Source organism: Bubalus kerabau, chromosome 9 (genome assembly GCF_029407905.1).
Source record: "Bubalus kerabau isolate K-KA32 ecotype Philippines breed swamp buffalo chromosome 9, PCC_UOA_SB_1v2, whole genome shotgun sequence".
Classification (NCBI taxonomy): Eukaryota; Metazoa; Chordata; class Mammalia; order Artiodactyla; family Bovidae; genus Bubalus; species Bubalus kerabau.
The window spans coordinates 58153629-58171556 of NC_073632.1; the positions used below are offsets into that span (position 1 = coordinate 58153629).

Here is a 17928-nt window from a genome sequence, read left to right on the forward strand (position 1 = left end):
CTCAAAATTCTCCAAGCCAGGCTTCAGCAGTACATGAACCGTGAACTTCCAGATGTTCAAGCTGGTTTTAGAAAAGGCAGAGGAACCAGAGATCAAATTGCCAACATCTGCTGGATCATGGAAAAAGCAAGCGAGTTCCAGAAAAACATCTATTTCTGCTTTATTGACTATGCCAAAGCCTTTGACTGTGTGGATCACCACACACTGTGGAAAATTCTGAAAGAGATGGGAATACCAGATCACCTGACCTACCTGTCTCTTGAGAAACCTATATGCAGGTCAGGAAGCAACAGTTAGAACTGGACATGGAACAACAGACTGGTTCCAAATAGGAAAAGGAGTATGTCAAGGCTTGCTTACTTAACTTCTATGCAGAGTACATCATGAGAAACGCTGGGCTGGAAGAAGCACAAGCTGGAATCAAGATTGCTGGGAGAAATATCAATAACCTCAGACATGCAGATGATACCACCCTTATGGCAGAAAGTGAAGAGGGACTAACAAGCCTCTTGATGAAAGTGAAAGAGGAGAGTGAAAAAGTTGGCTTAAAGCTCAACATTCAGAAAACTAAGATCTGGTCCCATCACTTCATGGCAAATAGATGGAGAAAGAGTGGAAACTAGTTTTTGGTTCAAGCCAATTCAATTCAACCTACATTTATGGGGTCCCTCAAAGATGATTTATGCTTGAACTAATGAAGCCTAAACTGTATGCCCCTTACTTGCATGGCCACTGAGAAAACTGAGGGATGCTGGACATTTAGACGCTGGAGTTCTGGGTAGGAAGCAGAAACCAGGTTGCACACAGAAGTATTTCTATGTGATATTCTGGTAAACTGCCTAAAAGTTCACAGAAGGAAGGGACCTGAGTCTCCTAGCCTCTAGTCGTACCTCTTTTTGCATTGTTTCGCAGTCACTTCATTGCAAAAGAACTCCATTAAGAACCTATTTGGTTTGGTAGGTTTTGAGGCCAAGTGAAACTGTTCAAGTCGCTCAGTCGTGTCCGACTCCTTGCGATCCCGTGGACTATACAGTCCATAGAATTCTCCTGGCCAGAATACTGGAGTGGGTAGCCTTTCCCTTCTCCAGGGGATCTTCCAAACACAGGGATCGAACCCAGGTCTTCCGCATTGCGGCTGGCTCCGTTACCAGCTGAGCCACAAGGGAAGCCCTTTGAGGCCAAAATTAACTTTATTTCTCTTTCCAAACACAGGAGAAAGAACAGAAGTCAGGACGTCGTATACTTTAATACAAAGCCACTGTGCTGCTTCGGAAGCCTGTAAGATGGAGTAACGTTAACCCGAACAAGGGACGGTTTCGCCATCCCAACCCTTCTCCGTCAATCGGAATTACCACAGACGCCCGAGCCGCGCGGGCTCTAGGCCGGAAATGACGAAAAACTCTCGCGATACTGTCCCAACTGCCGCGAGACTTCGTGAGAGTCAGTTCCCGTCTTCTTTCTCAGTGTGCGCAAGGGCTATCTCCTCCCCGCTTCCTTCCTCCGCTACGGCGAGGCGGGCCGGAACTTTTGTCCGAAGGAACTGGTTTATACTGCAGAGTGTTGCCGGCCGGCGTCAAGGAGAAAAGGGTGCTATCTTCTTCCTCTCACCGTCGCCGCCGCGGAGCGGAGCTGAGTCCATCAGATCAAGGAGCGCGGTGACCGGGAGGGTTGGGTCTATGGTCGCTCCTCGCGCCGCTCCGCCGGCTGGTCCTTTTTTATCAGGGCAAGCTGTGTTCCATGGCAGGGAACTTTTGGCAGAGCTCCCACTAGTAAGTGATTTTCCTTTTTCTCCGGTCCTGGCTCTTGGAGGTGCTGGGTGTACGGGCCCTGCGACTCCTTTTGGCCTGGATCTCGGCCCCTGTCCGGAGCGCTGCGGAGGCTCCCGGGAGGCGGCGGCCGGAGGCGGGATGTGCTTTTTCTTCGGCGACTCCCGTCACCGCGCCCCCTTGGCCGGGTTTCGGAGTGGTAGAAAATTTCTTGGCGGGGGTGGGTAAAGAGGGATTGCGTCTCTGGGGAAAGAAGGTTCGAGAGTTTTAGCTTCTGATTTTTGGTTTAGCTAGGCCGAGGTTGGGGGCAGGGGATAGGCGGGGCTGGAGAGGGTTGGGATATGGGATGGGCACAGGTATGGGAAATGTGACACAGTTCAGAACTGTGAGGCTGGTTTCTCAGGACAGTTGTGGTTCGCTCTCGCCTGATATTTGTAAAGTAGGTTGGCATCAGTAGTCTTTTGTCATTCTTCTTCTGTGTCGAGCGTATTAATATTACTCCGAGGAAAGGAGGGAGTCAGGCTTGTTTCTGCTCATGAACCGCATTCTGCCACTGTCTTTAAGCCTATATGGTATTTATGTTTGTAAGGTATAGATCAAGTGCTCTCAACATTTGTCCATTTCGTTAGTCTGTGTCTCTTGTTTTGTTTTAAAAGTATATTTTCTAGAGACTTTACCAATATCTTTAACGTGTTTTCATGAATAAGTTTTTGTTGACGTCTGTACCGTGGAATAACAAGAGTAATACTGAAAACATTTCTCCCTAAATACATTTGTGTAAGCAGATAGGACGATAGTGATGGGACTAATTGAACTTTGGGTAGGCTGTACAGTGTATAGTTGAAAGACGAACAGAACCTGATGGTATCTTAGTGTAAATAATTTTTCATGCCAGGAGAGCATAAGTAACTAAATTTTGAGTGTGAGGATGGATTCCTGTATTATTCAATTGGTATTTTAGCCGTTTGCACAAGAAAAAAGAAACAATGGGCTTTAAAACCTATTTTCAGAAAAGCAGGTTTTCTTGCTATAAGTGGTTCTGTGGAGATGAAAGGCTATAGAAGCTTTACTTCCGATCATATTTAATTTGCACTGTGTTCACCGACTGAAATATTTGCTTGGGCAAAATTAAAATATGGAAAATTTCGGTAGTGAAGCAGTAGTATTCTGGTAAACTTTGAAAGAAGCTGAAAAAATTGAGATAGCCAGTTCTTGTTTATCAGAAGTTACAGCCCTTTTTTAACTTAAAAAAATAAAAAAGAAGTTCGACCCTTTGATAAGTCTTCTCATTATGCTTTCATTTACTGTTGGCTTATTAAAAGGGGGGCAGGATCTGTTTTATAAAATCAATTTACTTTTTCACTTTTCAAATATAAAATTATTATAATGTTAAATGTGCTGTTTTGAAAACTATCCTTGCCTCCCTATTCAAACAGTCCTGAAGGAAGGGGCCACTTTATCTTACTCAGATCCCTTGGGAATCATGGAGTCCCTGATCTGCAAAAGGTAACAAATATGAAAGACAAGACAATCAATTCAGGAAAAACAAAAAGATTATGAAAGCCACTGTTTTAGGTGATTTTGGTGAAAGAGGAAGATTGATATGAGTTTTCATGGCTTTAAATTGCCCTTTAACATTAACTGCTGCTAGCAGCAGTTTAAAAATGGATAACATTGCTGTTATCAGCATGGAAGTTTTTTTTTTTTTCCTTAGTAACACAGGAAATAATGGTGAATCTTACAATCGTGTAATTTTAAATTTGAGAATATGTGGTGTTAACTGGTTTGTCTTCCATGCTGTGAAGAAAAACTTTAAAATAGTTGATCGTGGAATTTATCTTTTTAAATATTTGAAATGACTGTGGAGAAGAAATTGATGATTTTGAAACAGAGACACTGGTAGTATTTTTCAGGAAGTTAAGTAGAACATGATACATTCTTTGACCATGGTGCAGTAAAACTAGGACACTAGACATTTGCTGGTTGACTGAAATATTGAACAGGTAACAAAAAATAAAACTACAAAACCAACTCTGGATACTTTACTGTATCAAAGAGAACATTTAAAATACAGTTACATATTATCTAGGAAATGGTATAACGAGATTAATATATTCGTGTCTATGGAATGTGGCCAAAGCCAAATTTATAAGAAAGTTAACATCTTGAATAACTGAAAAAGAATAAAAATTATATATTTTACTTCGGAATATTAAAAAGGAAACAGTGAAATAAACCTAAGAAAAAACAGGCATAATAAAGGTAACACTGATATTGAAAAGGAAAAAACAGTCAAATTATAAGAGCTGCCTCTTTGGAAGGGAAAACCAAAACAGTAGACTAAACTATGCCACTGAATTTAGGGGAAAAGGAATGATCAGTTCAGTCCCTCAGTCGTGTCTGACTTTTTGTGACCCCATGGACTGTAGCGCTGCTAGGATTCCCTGTCCATCACCAACTCCTGGAACTTGCTCAAACTCATGTCCATCTAGTCGGTGATTCAGAAATACAAAATGAGGTATGAGAAAAGTAAGTAATCACAGATGTACCTTTGGGTTATCTCCATTTTCAAAGTAAATTTTAAAGCCAGAACAAAGCTATCAGAGAGCTACTTCTTTAAAAATTGCTCCAGGCCCACATTATTTCATAGGTAAATTTTTACCCACTTTCAAGAGGATCTGCCATTAAAGTTCCAGTTCACATGAAAAGTTTTCCAGTTCTCTTGAGGCCATGGTAACACAGATAAAAATCTAGCAAATGTAGCACCAACAATGGTCACTTTCAAATATTGATGTAAATGTAAATTACTATCAAACAGAGTCCCACATTACATTAAAAGTATAAAAAATGACACTGGTTTTATTGTAGAAATTAGTCAATATTAGGAAATCTTATTGTAGAAATTAGTCAATATTAGGAAATCTGTTAGTAAATAGTGAAGGCATTAAAAAGACACCTAATAAAATTCATTCTTTTTTTTTTTCCAACATTCATTCTTGACTAAAGCTCTTATTAAAACAGAAATGGAATGGTAACGTTATGAATACATATCAGAGCATTAATGGTGAAACATTAGGAGATATATAATGGTGAAACATTGGGAAAATTAAGATGCCTCTTTAAGGTTGGTCTGAATATGCTACTAATGTAATTAGTAGGATGATCGTGCTTGTGCGTAGTGACTTCATTCGTGACTCTTTGCGACCCCATGGACTGTGGCCTGCCAAGCTTCTCTGTCCATGAGATTATCCATGGACAATTCATTCATTCTTCAAGAATACTGGAGTGCGTTGCCATGCCCTTCTCCAGGGGATCTTCGCCACTCAAGGATGGAACCCGGGTCTCCTGCGTGTTCTGCATTGCAGGTGGATTCTTTACTCCTGAGCCACTGGGGAGGCCCAATTAGTAGGATAATGAAACATGACAAAATTATAAATACAAGGAGATAAAATTAACCAGAAAATTTAATTACTTGAAACATTATTAGAAATAATAAAGGTTTGATAAAATGACCAGTTAACAAAAATTTAAAAATTGAAAACTTTCTTTTAATGTTGATGGAAAAAAATAATTTACAGTGTAACAAAATATAAACTATTCAAGAATAAATTTAAATGTGTAAGACCTATAGAAGTAGAACATAAAGATTTTAATAAATGAAGTTTGAATGCTATCATTGTAAGGGTATAATTTCTCCCTAATTGACCTTTAAATATAATGCAATCCCAAACAAAATTTTGTATGAATTTCCTTTTTGGGGATGTGATATAATGATTCTAAAGTTTGTGTTTTAGAATAATATATAATTATAATAGAACTGCCAGAAATCTTCTGAAGAATAGTAGCAAGAGGTTTTTTCCATACCAGATTTTAATTACTTGATTTTGTATGTTTTAAATTTGGAGAAGGGACTGACAACCCATTCCAGTATTCTTGCCTGGAGAGCCCCATGGACAGAGGAACCTGGTGGGCTACACAGTCCATGGGGTCGCAAAGAGTCAGACATGACTGGGCAACTAAGCATATATGTTTTAAAATAACATGGCTTCCCCTGTGGCTCAGAGGGTAAAGAATCCACCAGCAATGCAGGAGACAGGAGATGCGGATTCAATCCCTGAGTTGGGAAGATCCTATGGAGGAGGAAATGGCATCCCACTCCAGTATTCTTGCCTGAAAAATCCCATGGACAGAGGAGCCTAGCAGGCTAAAATCCATGGATTGCAAAGTCAGAAATGACTGAATGACTAAGCACAATGCATAAGAACAAGAAAAACAAATTAAAAATAAGAAATTATAAAGAAGATCCAAATATAATGATAGAATTATACACCGTGAAATTCTGATGACATTTGAATAACCATTTAACAAAACATTTAGTGGGATCCTTACTTTATACCCTATATCAGTTTCCAGATGGATCACAAAAACTGAAAGAAAAAAGCCTTAGGGGTATTAGAAAATATGTGGAAATGATGTTGAAGCTGAAACTCCAATACTTTGGCCACCTGATGAGAAGAGGTGACTCATTTGAAAAGACCCAGATCATGGGAAAGATTGAGGGTGGGAGGAAAAGGGGACGACAGAAGATGAGATGGTTGGATGGCATCACAGACTCAATGGACATGAGTTTGGGTAAACTCTGGGAGTTGGTGATGGACAGAGAGGCCTGGCGTTCTGCAGTTCACGGGGTCGCAAAGAGTCGGACATGACTGAGCGACTGAACTGAACTGGAATTTTTTTTGTAAGTCATTTTGTGTCAGGGAAGGCCTTCCCATGTGTGACAAACATAAAATCAAAGTAAAATGTAAATAAATTTGAATAAATACATGATTCAAATTTCTGTATCACAAATCATTAAATACTGAGAAATCATACTAAACTTGGGGAATGTTTAGAGCATATTTGACAAAGAAATGATTTTTTAATCCATAATATACAAATTTTAGATAATAAGACTGCTGCTGCTGCTAAGTCACTTCAGTCGTGTCCGACTCTGTGCGACCCCATAGACAGCAGCCCATCAGGCTCCTCCGTCCCTGGGATTCTCCAGGCAAGAACACTGGAGTGGGTTGCCATTGCCTTCTCCAATGCATGAAAGTGAAAACTGAAAGTGAAGTCGCTCAGTCATGTCTGACTCTTAGCGACCCCATGGACTGCAGCCTACCGGGCTCCTCCATCCATGGGATTTTCCAGGCAAGAGTACTGGAGTGGGGTGCCATTGCCTTCTCCAGTAGATCATAAGACTATCTGAATCATAAAAAAGATGACCATACTATTAGAAAAATGGTCATGTAAGAATTCAGTTCAGTTCAGTCGCTCAGTTTTAGAATTACAGTGTACCAGAGAACTTTATTAAAACAATAAAGGTTTTACCTTAGAAGTAAATTTAAATAAAATAGTGAAATGCTAATTTGCCTTAAAGTTGTAAATTATTTAAAAGATAGGTAGTGGGAAGAAAGGACAACAGAAGACTGTCTAAAGGATGCCTGGACTCCTTATTATCTCAGGACTCTAATACTCTTAACAGCCGTCCAGTGCTGGGGATTCCAGTGGACTGTATCTCTGTGAAAAACACAATTTTGCTTTTTTGTAATTCTGTTTGAGAAAGTTGGAAGTTTAATTAGCTTTCCAACCAACCAAATTTCTGCATTTTAGTCTTAACCATATTTAAGTGTTACTGTGGCTTCAAAGAAGTTATTGATTCTGAAGTAGTGGGTTTTGATTGAGTTGACTGTTTTTAAAAAACTGTTTGGATTTTAATTGTGATGCAGAAGTTATAGTAACAAACATTTGGTTTGGTACAGACATTATTTCCACTCTGGTGGATAAGCTCAAGAAAGGTCATATCCCAAACTAGTTGTGTATAAAATTTGCTTGATTATAGTAGGAACAGCTTTGTTTTGAATAGGTAACTTACCTAGCAATATCTTAAGCACATTTCTTCCCTTGAAATTACTGTTAATTCTCTCTGTAGATCAACAAAGTTAAAAGGCCCAAGTATTTTTTTTTTTAAATACTGTGTAATGAACTATTAAAAGATTTTAAAACTTCAAAAAAAAAATAAGTAAAAGGTAGTAACCTGTTGGGTCAAGTATCTTATGACACACTCATGTCACTCGTGTGAATGGAAACTGCTGTGGGAGGCAAGCTGACAACGCATATCAAAATTACCAGCAAAACTGACCCATTAGTTCTACTTTTAAGAAGTTATTCCATATATTAATCAAATATACAAGGGTGAATTACAGATGTTCATTAAAGCATTACTTGTGATAGTGAAAAAAATAACTTACATGCCTATCAATAAGGATTAACAAAATAATGATCCATCCTAATGACATGCATCAGTTTAAAGGGATGCTGAATAACAAATTCACTGACAAAACTTTCAAGACACACTGAGTGACAAAAGCATGTTGTAGAGTATTTTGTGGGATCATGTCAATTGCCTTGTCTATTTAAAAATAGACTAGGCAGGAGGAGGAGACTATTGGTAAAATAAATTCTGAAGCAGCTTTTAACATGAATGGAATTTGTGAAGTAGGATACTCTAGTTACTCATGAACAACTGAGAAAAGATATACTTCAAATCTTAGGCACCATCAATTGGTATCAAATAATTTCTTTGTCACTAAGAAAGTGTAAATATTACTGCCTGTTAAAATGCTAGGCATCACTGAAGATGCATCTTGATCTCAGTCTTAGGATCAGTGAAACACCAGAATAGTGGCGATGTGGGGGTGGGGAGAGACAGATCAATAGACTGAGAAGGAAGGGATAAAACAGCAGATTTTTTTAGGGCATATTTACATTTATTAGTGAGATCATTCTCAGTGTCAATTTTCCAAGAAATGTGAAAAACTGTTTTTAAAGGTTACTTGTATTCTGTACTTCTCACAATATTAGCAGCCTGTTCAATCTTAGAATATTTTATATAACTTTGTTAGTGAATTTTCTATAGAATGTCTGAATCTTTGCCTTTTTTAGCTTACAATGGATTTTGGATAAACAAGATCTGTTGAAGGAACGCCAAAAAGATTTAAAGTTTCTCTCGGAAGAAGAGTATTGGAAATTACAGATATTTTTTACAAATGGTAAACTTTTCTTTTAATTGGTTGAAATGGTGCGGTTGGTTACCTCTGAATTAAATGTTTTTCTGTAGTAATTTGTGATGTACTGTTTTAGTCCCTATTTTACATTTTTATTTGCATGTATGTTCTTTTTTTACAGTTTATATATCATTTTAAAAGTGATTTAAAGTCTTTTGTGAATTTTACATGTTAGAGACCCTCAAGACAGTCCAAAAGTATTAATTTCCGAAAGCTTTTATAATGTATCATTAAACTTAATTTAAGATTAGCTAAAGCAAAGTACTTTGAGGATAAATGATTATTTGGATTGGCATCCTGTATTGGTCATTCCTATCTTACAAGTGTGCTTTAGGATTTAGAGTTAGAAAATCCTTGTTCTGCCACATGATAGCTTTGTCACAGAATCTTTATTACTCTCTGTCCACTTTTATTGCAATACTACCTCTCTGTTGTTTTGAGGATTCATTTTGGGTTTTTTATCAGCTTTATTAAGTAGTTGTTATAATGCTGATAGGTGTCTAATAATAAGAAAAGCATTGAAAACACTTAGCAGGTAGAAGGGAAATAATCATTCAGTCTCCTTGATTCAAGAATAGTTTTTACTGTGAGACAATTTCTGTTTTTTTGTTATTGTTTATGTGTAGCTATATATTTTTAAACAAATTTGCAGCCCTAGTACTAGACCACTGTGATCCAAGTAGAGCTGTATAGCATGTATAGGTTTTTCTCTTTGTTAAAATGAATATAGTCATCATTTAACCACATAGAAATTATTGTTAAATGTTAATTATATCAGAAATACATTTAACTTTATTTCTTTTTTAGTTATCCAAGCATTAGGTGAACATCTTAAATTAAGACAACAAGTTATTGCCACTGCTACGGTCTATTTCAAGAGATTCTATGCAAGGTAGGGATGTGTTATTTTGGAAATATTTTATGCATCTTTTAAACCCTTATCTAATGTTGATGACTTTATATAAGTGAATCATGTGTTTGCCAGAGTTATTCTTTTTTCCCATATAAATATTTTCTATATGAAATGTTTTCGTATATGTTTTCTGTATGCATGACATTTAACTTCATTTAATCATATTTTAGGTATTCTCTGAAAAGTATAGATCCTGTATTAATGGCTCCTACATGTGTGTTTTTGGCATCCAAAGTAGAGGTATGAATTCCTTTTCTGTTCTTCATCAAAGTACAGTCAACGAATATTGGTTCATCTGTTCCAGTTTTCACATTACCTGTGTAAAAATAATAACAGATGGCGATTTATATAAAATATTGAAATTTGTACAGGATCAAAGAAATATCTTCGGCCTCTAAGACATTTGTTGTTTGGCACTAAGGAGTATTGCATAGATGCTACGGCTTGTCCACTGTAAGCTGAGAATGTTCTCCCTTTTCCTCTGCATGCTTCCTGTGTTCTGCTGGCTTCCCTTCTTGCCTCCTGATTGGCTGCCCAGTGGGCTGTGGGAAAGCAAGCACTGGGGTGGTTATAGCTATTATATGCTTTCCAGCAAAGAATGGTTTGGGTGATGGAAAGAGAAAGATGGGAACTTTCAGCTAAGACCAAATCTCTGTTCACCTTACTTAACCTTTACAGTAGTTTTGAGAGAGCTCAGCTAAAATCCAGACAACAAAGCAGATATAATTAACTGGTCTTTATAATAATCTATTGTAATCTTTAGTAATATGAATCCTTTATATTATGTTTCTATTTTTAGATGCTGTGTTTAGAATAGTAATTGTATTTCTGAATACTGAATGGAATTTAATTGTAAGTGGTAATTTAAGGAGGTAGAACCAACTCTGTTTTTAAGTTCTTTAATGGAAAAGAAGGTGTTTATAAAAGGCCTGTGTTATGGGGTGGCTTTTCCAAATATTACCATGTAATTGTATGTATCTGAAGGACAACCAGTATGGGAAACCAAGACAAAAATCTTTATAAACTTTTTGTAGATTAACTTGGAGTTTTAATTTGTCTTCTTTGTTAGGTATCTTTTGTTACATGATTTACTGAATAGAACTCTTATAATTTACTAAGTGAAAGTATTTGCTTGAAGAATTTTGGGTAGAATTATCCTGGAAGATGATGTATTCTTTCATATTTGGTTATAGCATCTAAAAAAAATCTTTTAACTTTGACCAAATCTTTCTGTGTTTATCCAGTTGTGTGAGAACTATATTGAAATGTCATTTAAGAAAATGTCTGAGCCATTTAAATTTCAGTTTCATTTATTATGGCTTGAAGTTTATATGAAATATATACTACAGGGATACATGGGTTCACACAATTAGATAAGGATGTAGGTTGAAGGTTTTTGGATAGGCTCTAGTAGTTAGTTTCTTTTTTTGACTAAGGAACCAATTCTTGATTTTTCAGTTTAAAAGTGAAACTTTCGGAAAATCCCTGGTGGTCCAGTGGTTTGGACTCCATACTGTCACTGCCAAGGGCCTGGGTTGGATCCCTGGTCAGGGAACTAAGATCCCGCAGGCTGTACTGTGCAGCCAGAAAAAAAAAGAATACAACCTTTTAACTTTATAAGGTTAGCTACAAATTAATTAAGACTATGTAAGGTAGATCACCTCATAAATTTGTTATTTTTACAGCAGTGGTATGTTAAGTTCAAAGAAGAAATAGGAACTGATGTCCAAAGCCTTAATGCCATACCATGGAAATGAATTTGAGTACAGAAAACTGGCACTGTCACTTTAGAGCTTGGTTTCTACTTTGGTGGTGTGGTGGTTTATTCGCTAAGTCCTGTCTGCCTCTTGCGACCCCCCGTGGACTGTAGCCTGTCAGGTTCCTCCGTCCATGGGATTCTCCAGGCAAGAATCCTGGAGTGGGTTGCCATTTCCTTCTCCAGGGGATCTTCCCGACCCAGGAATCAAACCCGGGTCTCCTGCATTGCAGGCAGGTGATTTACCAACTGAGCTATCTACTTTGGTACCTTCCAATAATAATAAATTATAAAATTATTTAAGCATTTGTGTTTAAAGTAATTTTAAGGAAAGGTCATAAATTTAGATATTTAAGTACATCATTCTTTTGCAAACATTGGAGAAACATAGGAAATACTCTGTTTTAATAGACTTCAGATATACTTAGGTTCATTGGGTTATGTGTACTTATTTAGTCTCATTTACTTTTCTTTGTCTAGGAATTTGGAGTAGTTTCAAATACAAGATTGATTGCTGCTGCTACTTCTGTATGTAAGTGCAAAAATTATATTCTGCTTTAAAATTGTAATTCTGAAGAAGGCTCCATAGGACATAGATGTTTTGCAGTTTATGAGAGCTATGAGAGATTAGTTTGGTCTGTTAAATCTCTTGAGGTGAGGTTATTACTTTGACTGCTAAAAATGGATAGTTACTATTGATCAAAAAACATCAGTTCTATGGCTCTTAATTTTATCATTAGGGTAAAGAAAATTTTTTTCAATTTTATTATACTTTATTGCTCCATAATGACTAGCTATTGTGTTACTCTTGTGGGTGAAATAAACTATTTCTTTAGCAATTGTAATTACGTCTTTGATGGAGATTATGTATTTTTCCTCCATATGGAAAAATGTGGTGCAGGAAAATATGCTGACTCTTTAGTCCTAGAGCTGATTCTAAGCACCAGTTTGGGTCTAAGCAGCAGCTATGTAACTTTGAGCAAGTTGTTTTACCTTTTGGACTTAGTTTTTTATCTAAAAAGATGGGTTTTATCTACCTGTGAGTGATGGAATTAAAGGAAATAACACTGTAAAGTACTGTACACAAGGTAATAACAATATTATCTTATGCTCCATCTTCCTAGGTTAAGCCAAAAGATATCGCCTAACAAAAGATAATTTTTTTTTTTTTCCTCCTGTGATCTTACACAGAAGAGACAGAAGGTGTTTTAAGTTTTTGAGCCAAGGTTTCATATTATGGGGTCATTCCCCTTTCTGAAAAGAGTGTATTAATAAAATTGAATCTTTATCATGTCATGTTTTATTTTGAGGATAGAAGAGTAATAATCAGTGTTGCCATAGAATTTAATATACCAAATGTATCCCAGTGATGGAGTATTAAATTGTCATCTGGAAAATCAGTATTATTACAAAATTGAAAAATGACTACAAGGAAATCTACCAGAATATTAGCAGTGCTCATCTCTGAGTAGATTATAGGTTTCTTATTTTCTTCTTACTTTAGTTAGTCTCTGTTATCCAGATTTTTTAGAACGTGTATATTTTTAAAAATGTAAAATACCTATTTCCAAGCTTTTTTTTAATAGTGTATTATATGGCCCAGACAGCTTAGGTTTCAGATTTCAGCTCCAGTGCTTTTGACATGCAAATTAAGCAAAATATAACCTCTCTGTTATATGAGTATATTAACATCTATGTCATAGGGTTGTTGAGAGGATCAAATAAGTTAATATTAATAAAGCTCTTAGAACCATGCTTTGCTCAGTGTGTTATTAGTAGTTTGCTAGGGCAGCCATAACAAAATGCCAGAGCCTGCATGGTTTAAACATTTATTTATTTTCTCAGGATTTTGGAAGCTGGAAATCCAAGATGAGGGTGTCAACAAGTTAGTTTCTGTTAAGGCCTCTTCCTGGCTAGCAGATGCCTACGTTATTGCAGTGTCCTCACTGCCCCTTTCTCTGTGCGTGTACATCCCTAGTATTTCTTCCTTTGTAAGGATACCGCTCTTATAGAATTAAGGCCCCATGCTTATGATCTCATTTAACCTTAATTGCCTCTTTAAATGCCCTGTCTCAAAATCTAGTCAGATTGAGGGTTAGGGCTTCAAAATGTACTTTGGAGGGGAGGGACATTATTCACCCCATAGTACTCAGTAAACTTGTGACTATCATCATGTTCATCAGTAGCAGCATCAATTATCCCTGGAAAACACTATACTGGATGCAGTGGTGGATAGAAAAATAAGTACAAAGAATTAAAGGACAAGAAAATAAGACATCAATATAAAAATACTAATACAGAAGAAAGTAAGTGGCATAAAAGAGTAATAGAGGATGCAGTGAATGTTTTACACGGGAAAAGATGATTTGTTAGATGAATCCAAAAAGACTTAAATAGAATTTGATAAAGAATTTGTACCCAAGGAAATGCAGGGGAAAGACACTCTAGGAACATTGAACAGTTCAGTTAATAAATATATGGAAAAGCTAATGAGTTACATTCGGCGAATGGTGAGTAAAGAAATAGTGGGAAAATAGCACTACCTGACTAAGGCCAGATAATAGATGGCCTTTAGTTAGGAATCTGTAGCTTGTTCTTTTGTCAGTGGTGGTACCTTTCATAGCTTTTTTTCAACATGAGGATGATTCCAGAATTGTGTGTTGGGAAGTGATTTGGGCAGAATTATGTAAGATGAATTGGAGGAGAGTTTGAGTGTAAGTCGATGGACAAATTTTGAAGTTTTTTATGTGATAACGGCATGGATGAACCTTGAGGATACTATGATAGGTGAAATAAGCCAGTCACAAAAATGTAAATCTGTGTGATTCCACTTCAGTTCAGTTCAGTTCAGTCGCTCAGTCGTGTCCAACTCTTTGCGACCCCATGAATCGCAGCACGCCAGGCCTCCCTGTCCATCACCAACTCCCGGAGTTCACCCAGACTCACGTCCATCGAGTCAGTGATGCCATCCAGCCATCTCATCCTCTGTCGTCCCCTTCTCCTCCTACCCCCACTCCCTCCCAGCATCAGGGTCTTTTGCAATGAGTCAACTCTTCACGTGAGGTGACCAAAGTACTGGAGTTTCAGCTTTAGCATCATTCCTTCCAAAGAAATCCCAGGGCTGATCTCCTTCAGAATGGACTGGTTGGATCTCCTTGCAGTCCAAGGGACTCTGAAGAGTCTTCTCCAACACCACAGAACAAAAGCATCAATTCTTCAGCGCTCAGCCTTCTTCACAGTCCAACTCTCACATCCATACATGACCACAGGAAAAACCATAGCCTTGACTAGATGAACCTTTGTTGGCAAAGTAATGTCTTTTCTTTTGAATATGCTATCTAGGTTGGTCATAACTTGCTTTCCAAGGAGTAAGTGTCTTTTAATTTCATGGCTGCAGTCACCATCTGCAGTGATTTTGGAGCCCAAAAAAATAAAGCGTGACACTGTTTCCCCATCTATTTCCCATGAAGCGATGGGACCGGATGCCATTATCTTCGTTTTCTGAATGTTGAGCTTTAAGCCAACTTTTTCACTCTCCACTTTCACTTTCATCAAGAGACTTTTGAGTTCCTCTTCACTTTCTGTCATAAGGGTGGTGTTATCTGCATATCTGAGGTTATTGATATTTCTCCTGACAATCTTGATTCCAGCTTGTGTTTCTTCCAGTCCAGCGTTTCTCATGATGTACTCTGCATATAAGTTAAATAAGCAGGGTGACAGTATACAGCCTTGATGTACTCCTTTTCCTATTTGGAACCAGTGTGTTGTTCCATGTCCAGTTCTAACTGTTGCTTCCTGACCTGCATACAAATTTCTCAAGAGGCAGGTCAGGTGGTCTGGTATTCCCATCTCTTTCAGAATTTTCCACAGTTTATTGTGATCCACACAGTCAAAGGCTTTGGCATAGTCAATAAAGCAGAAATAGATGTTTTTCTGGAACTCTCTTGCTTTTTCTATGATCCAGCGGATGTTGGCAATTTGATCTCTGGTTCCTCTGCCTTTTCTAAAACCAGCTTGAATGTCAGGAAGTTCACAGTTCACATATTGCTGAAGCCTGGCTTGGAGAATTTTGAGCATTACTTTACTAGCGTGTGAGATGAGTGCAGTTGTGCGGTAGTTTGAACATTCTTTGGCATTGCCTTTTTTGGGATTGGAGTGAAAACTGACCTTTTCCAGTCCTGTGGCCACTGCTGAGTTACATGAGGTAATTATAATAATCAAATTAATAGAGATGGAAAGTAGAATAGTGGCTGCCAGGGACTGGAGGGAGGGAGAGAAAGGGGACATTTTCAGTTTTGCAGGAGAAAGAATTTTGGAGATGAAGTGTACCTGCATGCGTGCTCAGTCACTTCAGTCATGTCCAACTCTTTGTGACTCTGTTGACCGTAGCCTGCCAGGCTCCTCTGTCCGTGGGATTCTCTAGGCAAGAATACTGGAGTGGGTTGCCATGTCCTCCAGGGGATCTTCCCAACCCAGGGATCAAACCCTTGTCTCTTACGTCTCTGGTCCTGGGAGAGAGTTTCTTTACCACTAGCGCCACTGGGGAAGCCCATACACTATTGCAAATGTAATTAATACTACTGAACTATATACTTAAAGGAGTTAAAGATGATAAATTATATGTAATGTATATTTTATCATAATTCAGAAGCCACCAGGAGTTTCCTGGAGGACCAGTGGTTAGGACTTGGAGCTTTCACTGCTGGGGCCCAGGTTCAGTCCCTGGTCAGGGAAGTAAGACTCCACATGGCATGCAGCCTGGCCAAAAAATTTATTTAAAAACAAAGCAGAGGGGGATTTATAAATCTTAGAAACCTTAATAGGTGATCATTTTTAAGTTATTAATAACTAAAGGGAGAGGAAAGGAAAGGTTAAGCAGACAGTTCCTAATGTCAAGTTTAAATGGCTTAAGATTTCACATCTTGACAGATGTTACCTATCTAAATGAGCTGTTAGAATACTCAATTCCTACCTTTTTTGAGGAGATAAGAGGATTGATTAACAGTGTTTTCATTTGTACTTTTTTGGTGACTAAGTAGTAACTGTGTGTGTATGTGTGTGTGTAGTTTTGAAGAAAATCCTAGAGACCTTTGCATGTATATTCATGATTTTATTAAAATGTATCATTTGATAAAAAAATACATATTATAAAATGTTTAGAATGTTCAGATCAGTAAAAATCCTTAAATCTCAGAGATAACCACTGTTAACATTTTTTGGTTGTATTATCCTTCTAATAATTATATATATAGTTTACCTTGAATAACACAGGGGATCGGGACACCAACTCTGCTAAGTTGAGAAATCTGCATATAGAACTTTGGCTCATATAGTTCTTACTTATTGGAAAAATCCATGTATGTGTAGACACAGTTCATATCTGTGTTGTTCAAGGATCAGCTGTGCTTTGCTTAGTTGCTCAGTTGTGTCCAGCTCTTTGTGACCCCATGGACTGTAGCCCACCAGGTTCCTCTGTCCATGCGGATTCTCCAGGGCCCTCCTCCAAGGAATCTTCCCAATTCAGGGATTAAACCCATGTCTCCCACATTGCAGGCAGATTCTTTACCGTCTGAACCACCAGGGAAGCCCAAGGTCAACTGTATATATTTACAAATATATAGATACTTGTAAACACATATATAACCCGTGTTCCTTTTAAGCTAAATTACTAAAGAATAGAGCAATACCATTCTAGAGCTGAAAAGATTTTAGAAATGATAAAAGCCATTGATTTTTTTCCCATTTCCTGTATTTTTTAAGCAGCAGAATCCTGTCTTAATATATTAAATATATCATTGAAACTCTCTAATTGTAATTTGGATGGGGTCCTAGAGCTTTCTTCCACTCAGTCTTTCCCATTGCCTGAGAAAGGAAGAAAAATCTGCATCTCTAAGCATCCTCAAGAGTTCTTACTAAAAATGATTTAGCTTTACCATGAATATTTTACACTGTATTAAAAAAGTTTGTGTTAATGATCTCCCCATTTTCTCAGTTTAAGTTTTTTTGTTTGTTTTCTCAGTGAAAACTAGATTTTCATATGCCTTTCCAAAGGAATTTCCTTATAAGATGAACCATGTAAGTATATTATATAAAATAAAACTACTTGTCAAAGCTGTGTATATAAACTATATCTCCATTTTATATTAAAATAAACTGAATAGTCTCCTAGAAATGGCAATTTAAAATTGTACAAGAATGTGGACTTTATTTCTAAATTAAAGGTAACCTGCTTCTACCATAAAAAAAATAATTTATAGCTGTGGTTATTAACCCTGGTTGCCCATTAAATCACATTAGGAGCTTTTTTAATAATACTGATGTCAGGGGCTCTCTGGAAAAGATGAATTTCTATTGCCATTTTAATAGACATATTCTTTTTCCACC

The 17928-nt window shown here is 37.3% G+C and overlaps 1 protein-coding gene across 3 annotated transcripts in view; it reads left to right on the forward strand.

The window, feature by feature from the left end:
• Window positions 1–1553: 1553 nt before the first annotated feature.
• The window catches only part of CCNC (cyclin C), a 37539-nt gene continuing 21164 nt past the window's right edge, over window positions 1554–17928 (forward strand). Inside the window, exons 1-6 of one of the 3 annotated variants that reach the window (XM_055535411.1) lie at window positions 1554–1769; window positions 8754–8860; window positions 9683–9767; window positions 9959–10028; window positions 12025–12076; window positions 17564–17619. In XM_055535411.1, the coding sequence (XP_055391386.1) occupies window positions 1738–1769; window positions 8754–8860; window positions 9683–9767; window positions 9959–10028; window positions 12025–12076; window positions 17564–17619 (402 nt within the window). In that variant the 5' untranslated portion in view covers window positions 1554–1737. The remainder of the gene's footprint in view (window positions 1770–8753; window positions 8861–9682; window positions 9768–9958; window positions 10029–12024; window positions 12077–17563; window positions 17620–17928) is intronic. The other 2 variants (XM_055535410.1, XM_055535409.1) reach the window with 2 other exon arrangements.